This window comes from Bos taurus, chromosome 1 (assembly GCF_002263795.3).
Source record: "Bos taurus isolate L1 Dominette 01449 registration number 42190680 breed Hereford chromosome 1, ARS-UCD2.0, whole genome shotgun sequence".
Classification (NCBI taxonomy): Eukaryota; Metazoa; Chordata; class Mammalia; order Artiodactyla; family Bovidae; genus Bos; species Bos taurus.
Window position 1 is genome coordinate 141,676,890 of NC_037328.1, and position 16,000 is coordinate 141,692,889.

At 43.6% G+C, this 16,000-nt stretch overlaps 1 protein-coding gene across 5 annotated transcripts in view; it reads left to right on the forward strand.

Annotated features, from left to right (window-relative positions):
- Positions 1-16,000, forward strand: part of MX1 (MX dynamin like GTPase 1) — a 38,196-nt gene that overhangs the window by 8,586 nt on the left and 13,610 nt on the right. For 2 of the 5 annotated variants that reach the window (XM_010801645.4, XM_005201988.5), the window contains exons 2-8: positions 53-129; positions 804-900; positions 6,042-6,234; positions 6,737-6,874; positions 10,092-10,246; positions 10,852-10,990; positions 13,955-14,153. In XM_010801645.4, the coding sequence (XP_010799947.1) occupies positions 811-900; positions 6,042-6,234; positions 6,737-6,874; positions 10,092-10,246; positions 10,852-10,990; positions 13,955-14,153 (914 nt within the window). In that variant the 5' untranslated portion in view covers positions 53-129; positions 804-810. 5 annotated transcript variants of the gene reach the window in all.

Sequence of the window (16,000 nt, forward strand, 5' to 3'; positions counted from 1 at the left end):
TATTGTGTTCATCAGGTTTTGGTCTAATTTGTATGTTTTGCCTGATTCCAAGGCGGTGTTGGAGCAGAGCTCTGCATTTCTGCCAACTAGTCAGCACTACATTGTCAAGTAAAAGGAAGGTATATTGAGGTAAGTGCTTTGTACTTTTTATAACATTTATTTCAAGTCCTAGGAGAAATATATTTTCATTTACTTTTATCCAAGATTATTACATAAGTCTTAATATTTAGAAGCTTATGGTCCCAGAAAAAAAATTACAATTTTTTAACATATAGTCCAGTGGTTAGGACTCAGCACTTTCATTGCTGGGACCTGAGTTCAAGCCCTGGTCAGGGAACTAAGATCATGCAAGCTATGCTATATATATATATATATATATATATATATATATATAATGTTTGGGTATTATCAAATATTTAGAATCCCTCATCTACATTGGAAAGAGTCTTACAGTAATTTTATTTTTAAACGTAAATTTTAAAATGCATTAGAAATTTCATTCTTTGTTGCTATTTAAATTTATGGTGAAAAAAATTTTTGATGTTCACCCTATAAACATGATTGGAAATACAGAGTTTTAAAAAAGCTTTTGACGTCCAGAAACATGTCTTTGAAGACCACTGAGCTGGGATGGAGCGTGTCTTCATCTGACATTTGGTTCCTTGGAGTTCTCCTGTCATTTCTTTCTGATCTCCCACTCTGTCCCAGTGTGTCTTATGGTGGGTTTGGTTCCATGATTGAATGTACCCAGCTCCTGAATTGTGTTAATCCTGATGTTCTTGATTTATGCTGAACTGATAAAGGAAGAAGATGGTTCATTCTGACTTGGGTATCGAAGAACTTGATTCACCTGAATCCAGTCTAAATGGAAGTGAAGATATGGTGAGGGAACATGAAACTGTACGTTGATGCCTGAAAACCACTGTCCATGTGGACATGAACTGTGTTCACTTGTGGGCTGCCCATTGATAACTGCGATGCCATTGGTGCCCAGGGATGCTCGCTTCCTCATCTCTCCAGGGGCTATATGTGGATGCAAAGATGTGTGTGATTCATTCTGCTTGGGCCCTTCTTGCAGCCAAAGGACTTCCCTGGTGGCTCAGACGGTAAAGCGTCTGTCTACAATGTGGGAGACCCGGGTTCGAGCTCTGGGTCGGAAAGATCCCCTGGAGAAGGAAATGGCAATCCACTCTAGTACTGTTGCCTAGAAAATCCCATGGACAGAGGAGCCTCTGGTAAGCTACAGTCTATGGGGTCGCAAAGAGTCGGACACGATTGAGCGACTTCACTTTTCTTACAGCCAAACGCCATTAGTGTTTTGTCTTAGCTGATCCTGAAAGTGAAAGTGTTAGTCACTCAGTCATGTCTGTCTGTGACCCCACGGACTGTAACCTGCCAGGCTCCTCTGTCCATGGGATTCTCCAGGCAAGAATACTGGAGTGGGTAGCCATTCCTTTCTCTAGGGGATCTTCCCAACCAAGGCGTCAAACCAGGGTCTCCTGTATTGCAGGAGGATTCTTTACCATCTCAGCCCCCTGGTTGGGGTGCAATTTTGGTCTGGAAAATCCAGGCAAGAGGCCAATGGGCTGGTGTAAGAATTGGGCCCAGACACTGGGCCCAAGGAGCCCTGTGAGATCACGTGCCCACATTATAGTTTGGTCTCGAGCTCAAACCTCCTAAGTGTCATTGTGATATCTCCAACAGTGAAGCCATGTGGTGTCTTTTCTCCCAGGAATGAGACATATTTTTGGTGGGAAGCAAACTTGGCTTCTCGAATCAGTTCAACCTGAATTTGATTCCACTGCTGACACGTGCAGCTGTAAGATCTTGGGTGGTTACTCCTCCCTTTAGAAGCTTGGTTTTCCATTTCTAAAATGAAAATAATAAGAGTATTTACTTTGTGCAGCTGTTGAGAGGAGGAGTATTTACTTTGTGCAGCTGTTGCTGAAGCTGAAACTCCAGTACTTGTGGCCACCTCATGTGAAGAGTTGACTCACTGGAAAAGACTCTGATGCTGGGAGTGATGGGGGGCAGGAGGAGAAGGGGACGACGGAGGATGAGATGTCTGGATGGCATCACTGACTCGATGGACGTGAGTCTGAGTGAATTCCGGGAGTTGGTGATGGACAGGGAGGCCTGGCATGCTGCGAATCATGGGGTCGCAAAGAGTTGGACAGGACTGAGCGACTGAACTGAACTGAACTGAGAGGAGGTAGAGTTTGGGCACTTAGAAAGAGCTCTGTTTATTGCTGTCATATGTTTTAAAGCAATGGATCTTCAGCCTCTTTCCAATTGCCTCCATTTTAATCATCAGTGGTTAACAATATTTTAAACAATATTATAAACTACACCAAAGGACACAGAAAAATAAGAAATTCACCCATCTTTCCAGCACCATAATATAACTGTTGTCTCTTGCCTGGCTGTAACTGGCAAGGAATAGGGCAGTAGGAACTCATAATGCTCACACCCACATGTTTGAATGTTGTTGTTGTTATTCAGTTGCTAAGTTGTGTCCTACTCTTTGAAACTCCATGGACTGTAGCATGCCAGGCTCCTCTGTCTTCCATCTCCCAGAGTTAAATTCATGTGCATTGAGTCGGTGCATGCTATCTAACCATCTCATCCTCTGCCAAGCTCTTCTCCTTTAGCCTTCAGTCTTTCCCAGCATCAGAATCTTTTACAGTGGGTTGACTCTTCGTATCAGGTGAGTGTAGCTTGGCCTTTCTGGCCAGGTTGAACAAGGTGTATCTTATGACCCAGAAATTCCACTTCTAGATATTGACCTTGGTTCTCAGAGTATGATCCCCAGAGAAGCAACATTAATATCTCTGGGGAAGTTTGAAATGCAAACTATCACCCTCGCACACCCTTCCCCAGACCTAGTGAACTAGAAATTTCAGGGGTGGGACCTACCATCTGTGTTTCTACAAGACTTCTAGGTGATTTTTCTTTGTGCTGAGGTTTGAGATGCATTTTGCCATGTTTGTACAGCATTTTTTTATAAGCAAAACCAGAAATAACACAAGTGTCCATGAGTAGTGGAATGCATACATAGATTGTGGTATGCAGTAGAATTCCACACAGCAGTGAAAAGTAATGAGCTAGACTTCCAGGGATCATGATGGCTGGGTCTAAAAAACAATGGTGTGGCTGGTGGCTCTATGGTTCGGGCTCAACACTTTAACTGCCATAGGTTGGATTCAATCTGTGGTTGGGGAACTAAGATCCCCTGGAAGCCACATGGCATGGCCCCCCCCCAAAATAAATAAATTACAATAAATAGACTGTGGTGAATCCCCTAGAATCAGGTCACAGAAGAAATATACTGTATCATTCCATTTATATAAAGATCCAGGCCGCCATAAGCCATGTATTTTTTAGGGAAAGATGGGTGGGGGGTAAAACGAATGAAAAGCAAGGACATCGTTTTCATAAACCTGGAAATAGAGGGACCCTCTAGAGGTAAAGGGGTTTTAGGAGGAAGTTGCCTGGGGAAGGGTGGACAAAGTGTCTCAAGTACAGGGGATATGTGTTTTCTTAACCCAGGTGGTTGGCACATGCATTTTGGCTGATTACCGTTCATGTTTCATAAACTCTTGGGAATGGGTGATATAAAGAAATGAAAACAAAAAGAACTCATAGTGAAAGAAAGTGAAGTCGCTCAGTCATGTACGACTCTTTGCGACCCCATGGGCTATAGCCTACCAGGTTCCTCTGTCCATGGGATTTTCCAGGCCATAGTCCTGGAGTGCATTGCCATTTCCTTCTCCAGGGGATCTTCCCAACCCAGGGATCAAACCCGGGTCTCCCGCATTGTAAACAGACGCTTTACCGTCTGAGCCCCCAGGGAAGTCAATAACCCATAAGGAGGGCTAAAATAAGCCACTGATGAGTAGGAAGGTACAGCCAGGTATGTGCATAGCCCCCACAAGGTTTTCCCTGGGGATTCAAGCTCCAAACCTTTCTTAAGTGAGAAAATTCACACAGGACACTTGTTTAAAAATAGTGGGGAAGATTTTATTCAAGACTATTGCAATAGAGGAGAGAGCTTGAACTTAGTGTGGCTACAAGGACAAGTGGACAGGATAGAGGAGAGGAGAAGGAATTGCCAAGAGTAATTTGGGAAGGGTAAAGGGAGGTGAAGAATTGATGTTTTTGAAGTGTGTTGCTGGAGAAGACTCTTGAGAGTCCCTTGGACTGCAAGGAGATCAAACCAATCAACCCTAAAGAAAATTGGTTACCACAGCTTTAATAATAATTATGGAAATCAGGTCATGTTAACCCTCCAACTCTTTTGTTTTTCAAAGTCATTTGACTATTCTAGGAGTATTTAGACTCTTTAGATTTACTGTGATTGTTAATATAATTGGACTTGGAAAGATCATTTTGCTATTTGTTTTCCATTTGCCCTATTCTTCATTTCCTCTTTTTCTGCTTTCTTTTGAATTAACTAAGTTTTTTATGATTTCATTTTATTTCCTTTGTTGGTTTATTGAGTACAACTGTTTTAGGGAGTATATCATGTCTTTAATTTATCAAGTTTACCTTCAAGTACTAATATATTATTTCATATATAATATAAGAACCTTATGATAATATGTGTCCATTTGTCTCCTCCCAGCCTGCATGCCATTTTTGTCATGAGTTTTTATTTTATCAATATTTTAAGCCCCCACATTATACTGTGATCCTTTTGGAAATGGCCAATGTCTTTTAAAGATATCTGTGGCAACAAAGTGGATATTAAGGACAGAAAGGCTAAGGCAAAGTCAGTTGTCTTCCACCGAAAGAAGAATCTTCAGTACTATGACATTTCTGCCAAAAGTAACTACAGCTTTGAAAAGCCCTTCCTCTGGCTTGCTAGAAAACTGATTGGAGACCCTAACTTGGAGTTTGTTGCCATGCCTGCTCTTGCCCTGCCAGAGGTGGTCATGGACCCAGCCTTCGCAGCACGGTATGAGCACGATTTAGAGGTTGCTCAGACAACTGCTCTCCCGGATGAAGATGATGACCTGTGAGAAAGCGAAGCTGGGGCCCAGCGTCGGAAGGCTAGTTTTATAGGCAACTGTCCTGTGACGTCAGCGGTGCAGCGTGTTTGCCACTTTATTATATAGCTAAGCAGAACATGTGCTTAATCTTTGGATGCTGAAGGAGATGGATGGGCTTTGGAGTGAATGTGGCAGTTAAAAAAAAAATACCTTCATTTTTTGGACCCGCATATTTAGGTGTTTTGGATCACAGTTGTTTCCTCCTTGAGTTTCAAATACAAGACTGCTGTAGTCACATGACAATATTGAGAGGTGGAATCTTGTTTGTTACTGTCATTCCCATCCCTTTTCGTTTAGAATCAGAATAAAGTTGTATTTCAAATATCTAAAATAAATAAATAAAGAGATTTAAGTAATAAAAAAGTATAGTAGTCACCATTTCTGGTGTAAATTCCTTGGTGTAGATTAAAATGTGCATTCAATATCATTTTCCTTTGGCTTGAAGGGCATCCTAAACATTTCCTGTAATGCAGGTCTGCTAGTGATGAATTCATTCATTTTTGTACATCCAGAAAAGTCCTTACTCACTTTCTTATTTTAAAAGATTTTTTTTCCGAGTAGAAAATTTTAGGTTGATGATTTTTCTCAGTACTTTAACAAAGTTGCTACACTGTCTTCTCATTTGCATAGTTTCTCCTGAGAAATAGGCTATAAATCTCGTGTTTATTCTTCTGTACATAACATGTCATCTTCTGGCTGGCATTCTGTCATTATCACTGATTTTGACCAATTTGACTATAGTGTGCCTTGATATAGTTACTTTATGTTTCCTTTGCTCTGGGCTCATTGAGCTTTGGGGATCTTTGGGTTAATAGTTTTCACCAAGTTTGAGGACATTTATTTCTTCAAATATTTATTTCTGTTTTACCCTCATTCTCTTGATTGGGGAGCTTTAATCACCTGTATACATTAGGATGATTGAAGTTGTCCATCTTTGATGGAACGTGACCTGCAGGTTATGATAGAGATCTCCCATTCTGCCTCTTCCAGGAGTCCAAGAGCAACCTGTACAGCCAATATGAAGAGAAGGTGCGGCCCTGCATTGATCTCATCGACTCCCTGCGGTCCCTGGGCGTGGAGCAGGACCTGGCCCTGCCCGCCATCGCTGTTATCGGGGACCAGAGCTCAGGCAAGAGCTCTGTGCTGGAGGCCCTGTCTGGGGTCGCCCTCCCCAGGGGCAGTGGTAAGCAATTGGCTTCTGTGTTGGTTAGCTCAGGCTGCAGAAACAGAGGACCTCAGACTTGGGCTTAAACAATAGAAGTTTACTTCTCAAAATTTGGGAGGCTAGAAGGCCAAGATCAAGGTATTACCAGGGTTGGTATCTCCTGAGGCCTGTGTCCTCTGCTCACAGATGACTGTCTTCTCCTGTGTCTTCTGGGGGATGGTGGAGGATGTTTGCAGAAGTCTGGGGTTTCCCAATGCAGTGTACCACCTGGGCTGATGGAAAACACCGGGGTGAAGCAAAAGATCTAAAGTAGGGGATTTCAAGTCAAACTCCATCTGAAATGTACATTCTAGATGCACATTCGTGAGTCACCCCAGATAGCATGCCTCAGAGAGTCAAAGGGTGAGAACAGGGAGTTTGCAGTTTTAGGAGCCTCCCGGATGATTATACAAATTTAAGAACCACTGGTCTAAGACCACCATATAGGACTGTATAGACCTGATGAGTAGTGGTTTCCTAGGTATTGTTACAAGATGTCCTCTTGTGCTGAGGCTGAAAAAACTTGGGAATGAAGACGAGTGGAAAGGCAAAGTCAGCTTCCTGGACAAAGAGATTGAGATTCCAGATGCTTCACAGGTGGAAAAGGAAATCAGTGAAGGTAAGTGTCCCATGTTTGTTCTTCATGCCTATTTGCATATCTGGTCAACGAGGTGAAATAGATGGGGTCTGCCTGTCACTGTTCCCACTCTCCCCTTTCTAGGCCTGTTCTGGTCCCTCAGGAACCTTCCCTTCCCTCCATCAGGCCCCCAGCTCTCTTGTATTTTCTCTTTTTTTTACTCTCATTAAGACCAGTGCTTTGGACAGAATCTGACCTCAGTAATTTATTACTTAGTATGTAAGTATGTATCTGAGCATAATGTGAATTTTGAAGCTTGTCTTCAAATATGGAGTATTTGTCCTTTATTCAAAGGCCTCCCCACTCCACAGATCTGATGTCAGGGTGTGGGTCCAAGGAACACCTTCACCTGTTAACCAGCTTTCCAAAATGCTGACTGGACCATCACTGAATCCTGTTCAGAACTGGAAGTCTTTTTCTTCCAAGAGTGGGATGCATGTGCTTGAATAATCCCAGTTTAGAATAATATATGGCAGGTCTCAGTAAATGCACACCACAGAGATTACTGTATCAATTTGAAACATCTGAAAAGAGAAAATTAACGCTTAATGTCGGAGAAGGCAATGGCACCCCACTACTCCAGTACTCTTGCCTGGAAAATCCCATGGACAGAGGAGCCTGGTAGGCTGCAGTCCATGGGGTCGCTAAGAGTCAGGCAGGACTGAGCGGCTTCACTTTCACTTCTCACTTTCATGCATTGGAGAAGGAAATGGCAACCCACTCTGGTGTTCTTGCCTGGAGAATCCCAGGGATGGGGGAGCCTGGTGGGCTGCCGTCTCTGGGGTCACACGGAGTTGGACACAACTGAAGCGACTTTATAGCAGCAGCAACGCTTAACGTCAGAGATCAGATCAGTCACTCAATCGTGTCCGACTCTTTGTGACCCCAAGAATCGCAGCACACCAGGCCTCCCTGTCCATCACCAACTCCCAGAGTTCACTCAGACTCATGTCCATCGAGTCAGTGATGCCATCCAGCCATCTCATCCTCTGTCGTCCCCTTCTCCTCTTGCCCCCAGTCCCTCCCAGCATCAGAGTCTTTTCCAATGAGTCAACTCTTCGCATGAGGTGGCCAAAGTACTGGAGTCTCAGCTTTAGCATCATTCCTTCCAAAGAAATCCCAGGGCTGATCTCCTTCAGAACGGACTGGTTGGATCTCCTTGCAGTCCAAGGGACTCTCAAGAGTCTTCTCCAAGACCACAGTTCAAAAGCATCAATTCTTTGGCGCTCAGCCTTCTTCACAGTCCAACTCTCACATCCATACATGACCACAGGAAAAACCATAGCCTTGACTAGACGAACCTTTGTTGGCAAAGTAATGTCTCTGCTTTTGAATATGTTGTCTAGTTTGGTCATAACTTTCCTTCCAAGGAGTAAGCGTCTTTTAATTTCATGGCTGCAGTCACCATCTGCAGTGATTTTGGAGCCCAGAAAAATAAAGTCTGACACTGTTTCCACTGTTTCCCCATCTATTTCCCATGTAGATAGGGACAAAGTAGTGATATACTTAGTTGCTGCTAAGTGTGAGTGAGATGAGTAAGCAATTTTCCCTTATTGACTTTAATTTCTTCCTAGTATGTCACATAATTAAGTTCTAGTAATTTGGGGAAGATACATAAATGGTATGAACTGATATCCAGCAGTAGGAAAGAATGGATTTGACTCTATAAAAGTGGAAGCACTAACTACCATTTATTGGCTGCTGTGTAAAAATTAAATAATGTTATCATGAAAATGTTATTGTGTGTTTGTTGGGATTAGGTTGCCTGCAGAAAATGCAAAATTAGTGTGTATCAGTTAGTCCTTGGTGTGTAACAAAACAATCTCAAAACCTAATGGCTTGGAACAGTTTATTTCCTGTGATTCAAAGGATCAGCTGGGCAGTTCTTTTCCTCTAGGATGATTTGGCTGGGGCCAACAGTCTAGGATGACCTCGGGTACCCACCCAATCCTCGACTGGAATGACCAGACCTTCCCATGGTCTGACAGTGGCCTGTCCCCCCGAGGTGACTGGGTTGGGTTCTTTAACATGTTGGTAGAAGGGTTCCAAGTACCAAGAGACCTGAGTTCGAAGCTCTGATGTGTAAGCACCTTTCAGTGTCTACTGGAATACATTTTGTGACAACCTGTTACTCAAAGAAATTAATGCACTCAGGCCCACTTTCAAGAAGCAAACTCTCTTGATGGGAGAAGTGGCATTCTTTCTATAAAGCAGCGTTCATATGGAGATGGGAAGGAGTATAGAAGCCATTTGTGCAAGCAAGTTACTAACACAGTGGTTTAAACAATGTCAGTTTTATGTCTCTCAGAGCTGATGTAAGCGTTCCAAGGTTATGAACCCAGACTCCTGTCTCATTCCTACACTCTGTGTGGCCTCTGCTCCCAAGGCCCCCTTATCATTTAGTCAAGTGCCCATTCCTGCCAGCTAGTCATTGGCAAAGGACCTATCCCTGTCTTAAGCATATTTCTGGAAGTTACACATAGCATCTTCACATCTATCCCATGGGCCAGACAATTTTATATGACCGAATCTCTGGGAAATGGATTTGTTGGGGTGGGGGGCAGAATTAGCAGATTGTGCTACATATAACATTGTTACTATTATTTCCTTCTACATTCTTGACCGATATAAAGCATACCAAAAAGACATTCCGGATGTATAAAGTAGTCAGCTGGTATTAGCTAAAAGTTTGATGAAATAAATTCTTATCTTGAGATTTTTATTATTATGGAGGAAGGGACAGAATTAGATCTCTTAATGGAATATCAACAGCTAATGCTCAGCTTACCTGAAACAAGCATGTACCACCACCCATAACTTTCCAGGTCATGTTTTAGGAGTCACCATTTATTTTTATTTGTTTTCATTTTACCTCTTTGTTAAGTTCCTAGTGGATCAATGGGAGGAATTTAGGTGTGGCACCAGGAAAAACTTACCTGCTCTGCCAGGTTAAGACTGGTTCACATGGGTGTCACCTACAGAGGTGTTCTTGCTAGTTCTCTCTGCAGACTATTCTGGCCACTGGCAATGCAAATATGGGATTATCCTTTGATGTCCCTTTTTGTTTTGGAGAAATGAATCTGTTCCAAATATGCCTTACTGTTGAATCACAGCAGGTGGGCGTTGCCTTCAGAAGATTCACTGTAATGAGATATTCCATCCCAAGCTCTATTCCGTTTTTCTTTCTCCTCTTCTCTAGCCCAGATTGCCATCGCTGGGGAAGGCACGGGGATCAGTCATGAGCTGATTAGTCTGGAGGTCAGCTCCCCTCACGTCCCAGATCTGACCCTGATAGACCTTCCTGGCATCACCAGGGTTGCTGTGGGCAACCAGCCACCCGACATTGAATATCAGGTGAAACTTCAGGCTCCATCCTGGCCCAGGTCTTGTGCGGGGAGGGGCTGCATTAGAGCATCAGTGAGTCCAAGACCAAGCTTGAGGAGTGGGTATGGGGAGGTGGGGAATTTGGAGCATGCATTGGTCAAAATTACTCCACCAAGTTGGATGGAAGCTTCTATGGGAAGAGGCAAAGTTGGGAAAGCATTTTATTTGTGTTTTATGCAGTGACTCATTTTTGGTTATAGTTATACTCTATGCCATATCTAAATTGCATGCATTAGGAAGGGATTTTATGTGGGAAGAAGGAGCATTAGGAGCAAATATAATGATATTCCTGTATCAGTGAATCTCACCCTGTGGATTAAAGATTTAGGGAATATCAAGCAATTCTTTTGGCATCTTATTTTTCATTGTGACCTTCAGATTTGAGGTCTTGGCAGATGACTCACGAGTTAAAACCTCATAGTGTTCCCTCAGAAAATGTAGTTTTTTCTGACTTGTGTTGTCAGCTCATTTCTGTGTTTGCTTCTTGGAAGAAATACCTCTGGGACTTGGAAGGCCAGAAGCAAGTACAAGGTCAGGACGTGTCTCAACTCTCAGACCCTCTAATTTTCTTACAGATCAAGTCTCTCATCAGGAAGTATATCCTTAGGCAGGAGACCATCAACTTGGTGGTGGTCCCTGCTAACGTGGACATCGCTACCACAGAGGCGCTGCGCATGGCTCAGGAGGTGGACCCCCAAGGAGACAGGACCATAGGTGAGAAGAATGAAATTGTTAGTCACTCAGTCATGTCTGACTTTTTGTGGCCCCATGGACTGTAGCTCTCCTAGCTTCGATGTCCTTGGGATTTCTGAGGCAAGAATACTGGAGTGGATTGCCATTCCCTTCTCCAGAGGATCTTCCTGACCCAGGGATTGAACCCATGTGTCCCCCATCTCCTGCATTGCAGGCAGATTCTTTACCAGCTGAGCTACCAAGGAAGCCCACAGTGGAATAGTTCAGTTCAGTTCAGTCGCTCAATCGTGTTTGACTCTTTGTGACCCCATGAACCGCAGGACGCCAGGCCTCCCTGTCCATCACCAACTCCTGGAGTTCACTCAAACTCATGTCCATTGAGTCAGTGATGCCATCCAGCCATCTCATCCTCTGTCTTCCCCTTTTCCTCCTGCCCCCAATCCCTCCCAGCATCAGAGTCTTTTTGAATGAGTCAACTCTTTGCATGAGATGGCCAAAGTACTGGAGTTTCAGCTTTAGCATCATTCCTTCCAAAGAACACCCAGGGCTGATTTCCTTTAGAATGGACTGGTTGGATCTCCTTGCAGTCCAAGGGACTCTCAAGAGTCTTTTCCAACACCATAGTTCAAAAGCATCAATTCTTCGGCGCTCAGCTTTCTTCACAATCCAACTCTCGCATCCATACATGACCACTGGAAAAACCATAGCCTTGACTAGACGGATCTTTGTTGGCAAAGTAATGTCTCTGCTTTTGAATATGCTATCTAGGTTGGTCATAACTTTCCTTCCAAGGAGTAAGTGTCTTTTAATTTTGTGGCTGCAGTCACCATCTGCAGTGAGCCCAAAAAAATAAAGTCTGACACTGTTTCCCCATCTATTTCCCATGAAGTTCATTTTCTGAATGTTGAGCTTTAAGCCAACTTTTTCACTCTCCACTTTCACGTTCATCAAAAGGCTTTTGAGTTCCTCTTCACTTTCTGCCATAAGGGTGGTGTCATCTGCATATCTGAGGTTATTGATATTTCTCCCGGCAGTCTTGATTCCAGCTTGTGCTTCTGCCAGCCCAGCATTTCTCATGATGTACTCTGCATAGAAGTTAAATAAGCAGGGTGACAATATACAGCCTTGACATACTCCTTTTCCTATTTAGAACCAGTCTGTTGTTCCATGTCCAGTTCTAACTGTTGCTTCCTGACCTGCATATAGGTTTCTCAAGAGGCAGGTCAGGTGGTCTGGTATTCCCATCTCTTTCAGAATTTTCCACAGTTTATTGTGATCCATACAGTCAAAGGCTTTGGCATAATCAATAAAGCAGAAATAGATGCTTTTCTGGAACTCTCTTGCTTTTTTGATGATCCAGCAGATGTTGGCAATTTGATCTCTGGTTCCTCTGCCTTTTCTAAAACCAGCTTGAACATCTGGAAGTTCAGGGTTCACATATTGCTGAAGCCTGGCTTGGAGAATTTTGAGCATTACTTTACTAGTGCGTGAGATGAGTGCAACTGTGAGGTAGTTTGAGCATTCTTTGGCATTGCCTTTCTTTGGGATTGGAATGAAAACTGACCTTTTCCAGTCCTGTGGCCACTGCTGAGTTTTTCATATTTGCTGGCATATTGAGTGCAGCACTTTCACAGCATCATCTTTCAGGATTTGAAATAGCTCAACTGGAATTCCATCACCTCCACTAGCTTTGTTTGTAGTGATGCTTTCTAAACCCCACTTGACTTCACATTCCAGGATGTCTGGCTCTAGGTGAGTGATCATACAATCGTGATTATCTTGGGATAGTGGGATAGTATCCAACCTTAAAAAGGAGGGACATTCTGACACCTGCTACAATGAGGATGAACCTTGAAGACACTGGGCTCAGTGACATAAGCCAGTGCCAAAGGACAAATACTGCATGACCTCATTCATATGAGGGACCTAGTGTGGTCAGGTTCATAGACAGGAAGTCAAGTGGGGGAAGGGAGAAATAGGAGTTAGTGTTTGGCGGTTACAGAGTCTCAGCTGGGGAAGAGGAAAAGGTTTTGAAGATGAATAGTGGTCAAGGTTGCCCAACAACGTGAAAGTGTTTCATGCACCTTAAATGCGCATGTAAAAATGGTTAAAATGTTATGTTTGAAAAAATGCATTTGGCTGTAAATAGCAGAGAGCCTGAGAAGAGTAGCTGAAACAAACAGCAATTTATTTTCACACCTAACAAGAAGTCTGGGCAGAGGCTGCTCACCTGCATACCAGTGATGCCGTCAGTCCCTTCCACATTCTGCTCCACCATCCTTAGCTGCAGGTTCTCATTCTTTGCTTGTCCTGCTGCCCATCCTGCCTGGGATGAGAATCTCTCAGCCAGGGCTGCGGCTACAAGTGGGCACAGTAAACCTCAGAGTTAATCCTGGGCTGGACAACTGCACGGGGCCTCACATACAGATGGGTCCGTGCTCGGGGCAGTGTTCTGATGCTGCCATCTTGCAGTACTGGTTTAAACAGGCATTCTGCATTTTCATTTTGCACTGGGTCCTGCAAATGACCTAGCTGATCCTGGTCAGACCCTTATTTTCCCAAGTGTGAGCCAGGCCCCACCTGCACCAATATTAACTGAAGAATTTTTAGAAATGCAAGTCCCTTGATCCTACCAAATCTGCTGAATCAAAATCTCTGGAGCGGGGCCTTAAGATGGCTCTGATGCACAGGGAAGTTTGAGACCCACTGCATGAGAGTGAACTCCTTTGCTGAACAGGAGGAACGTAACGGGCCATTACACGCTGCTGTCTCTCTGGCACGAGAGCCAAGGTCTTGGTGAAGTGAACTTAAGGAGCACAGAGGGGCTGAGCCTCGCACCTTCACTAGGCAAGCTGCATTGTCTGCCCCAAGCAGCGTGGGAGCAAGCCCAGGGCTAGGGGACCTCGCTCCCCAGGAGGGGAGCTGACCTTACTCCTCACCCTGCGAAGATGTGAACATTCTGTAAGCAGAGTCTCTGGATTGCAGGAATCTTGACAAAGCCCGATCTGGTGGACAAAGGTACAGAAGACAAGGTCGTGGACGTGGTGAGAAACCTGGTTTTCCACCTGAAGAAGGGCTACATGATCGTCAAGTGCCGTGGCCAGCAGGACATCAAGCATCGGATGAGCCTGGACAAGGCTCTGCAGAGAGAGCGGATATTCTTCGAGGATCACGCACATTTCAGGTATGTGCATGCAGCTTTCCCAGGGAGAACTGAAATTAAGGACCTCCTTCCTCACAGGAGAACTGCATGCTGTCCAAGGTTGGCTGTTGAGAGTATCCGTGTGTGTCTGTTCCTTTACTGTGATCATGGGGAATCTGCCTGGAAGAGTAAAGGAGGAATTCACAAAGTAGGCAAAGAATAAATCTAAAACTTCAGAAGAAGGCGGAGACTTTTTGCAATAACTTATTATAGTTCTGGAAACAGAATATAAATGTAAGTGTAACAGGATGGAAACAAAGTGGAAAACCCAGAAGTAGGCTCAAGTACATACATTTGGTCTGTGATAAACGTGGCACTTCAAATTCCTGGGCTTTTGTCAGTTTCATTATCAATCAGTGGCACTGAAATAATTATTTAATAGTTGGGAAAGATTAAATTTGTCCTTACTTAACATGGGATACCAAAATAAATATCAGTGGAAGTTTAAAATTAAGTACAAAGAAAGTACCACTTCTCATAAGAAAATATAGGCGGAGAATTAATAATCCCAGGATAAAGGCCTTTCTAACCCTGATGCCAAAAATGAAATTTTTTAAAAAAAGGATGATACTGATAAATTGGTTATTTTGAAATAATGAGAAGGTGTAGAGTTGGTGGGAAAGGAGGGGTGTGGGCTTGCATCTCCGCTGCCAATGGCGTGTGCTGAGATCACACAGGTGTCCCTAAGGCTGAGTTCCATTTCTAGGAATTCCACACAGGCAAGCAATCAGAGATGTGTTCAGTAATGTCCCCTAAAGCATGTTCAGCACAGATTTGTTTTTAATTGTGAAGACTGTGGAATGTACATGTTGAAAATCATGGGATTTGTGTGGACAAACTAGAGTAAGAGATCACAGTGCTAGCAGCCATTATAGTGCTGTGCCAAGGAGATGCCAATAAAAAGATTCTTATAGGACGTTGAGGAAAAAATGACACATTCACTGAGATCCCTTGTGTGTGCACATGTGTATGTGGGAGGAGACGCATGTCCTTTGTAAACATTATCATATTTGATGTTCCCAGAAGCCTGCAGAGACACATAATTCAGAAGAGATCCTTGCAGTCCTGTGTTCATAGGAGCATTATTCACAATAGCTGAAAAAAAAACATGGAAGCAAGCTGAGTGACCACTGATAGATAAACACAATGTTTATCCAAAATGGATTAAAAAAATTCTATCCACACAGTGGAATAGAATTTGGCCTTAGAAAGGAAGAAAATTCTAGCACCTGCTATAACATGGCTGTACCTTGAGGGCAATATGCTCAGTGAAATAAGCCAGTCATGAAAAGACAAGCACTGTATAATTCCTCTAATACAAGGTCCCTAAAGGGGTAAATTCATAGAGACAGGACCTGGGGGAGGGGGTGGAGAGATGTTTAATGGGGACAGAGTTTCAGGTGGGGAAGATGAGCTGTTTCTGGAGGTAGACGGTGGTGATGGTCACACATCAATGTAATTGTACTTAATACCACTGAATGTGTGCCTACAGGCTTCGCAAGTGGCACTCCCCACTTGTGAGTAAAGAACTCACTTGCCAATGCAGGAGATGCAGGTTTGATCCCTGGGTCAGGAAGATCCCCTGGAGGAGGGCATGGCAACCCACTCTAGTATTCCTGCCTGGAGAATCCCACGGACAGATGAGCCTGGTTGGGCTACCTTCCATGGGGTCACAAAGAGTCAGATATAACTGAAGTGACTTCGCTCATACATGTGCACTTACAAATTATTAAAGTGGTGAATTTTATGTATATTTTCCCACAATTAAAAAATTCAACAGGTACAGAAGCTGAAACTTAGGTATGAGTGTACTCTTGCAAAGATGTGTG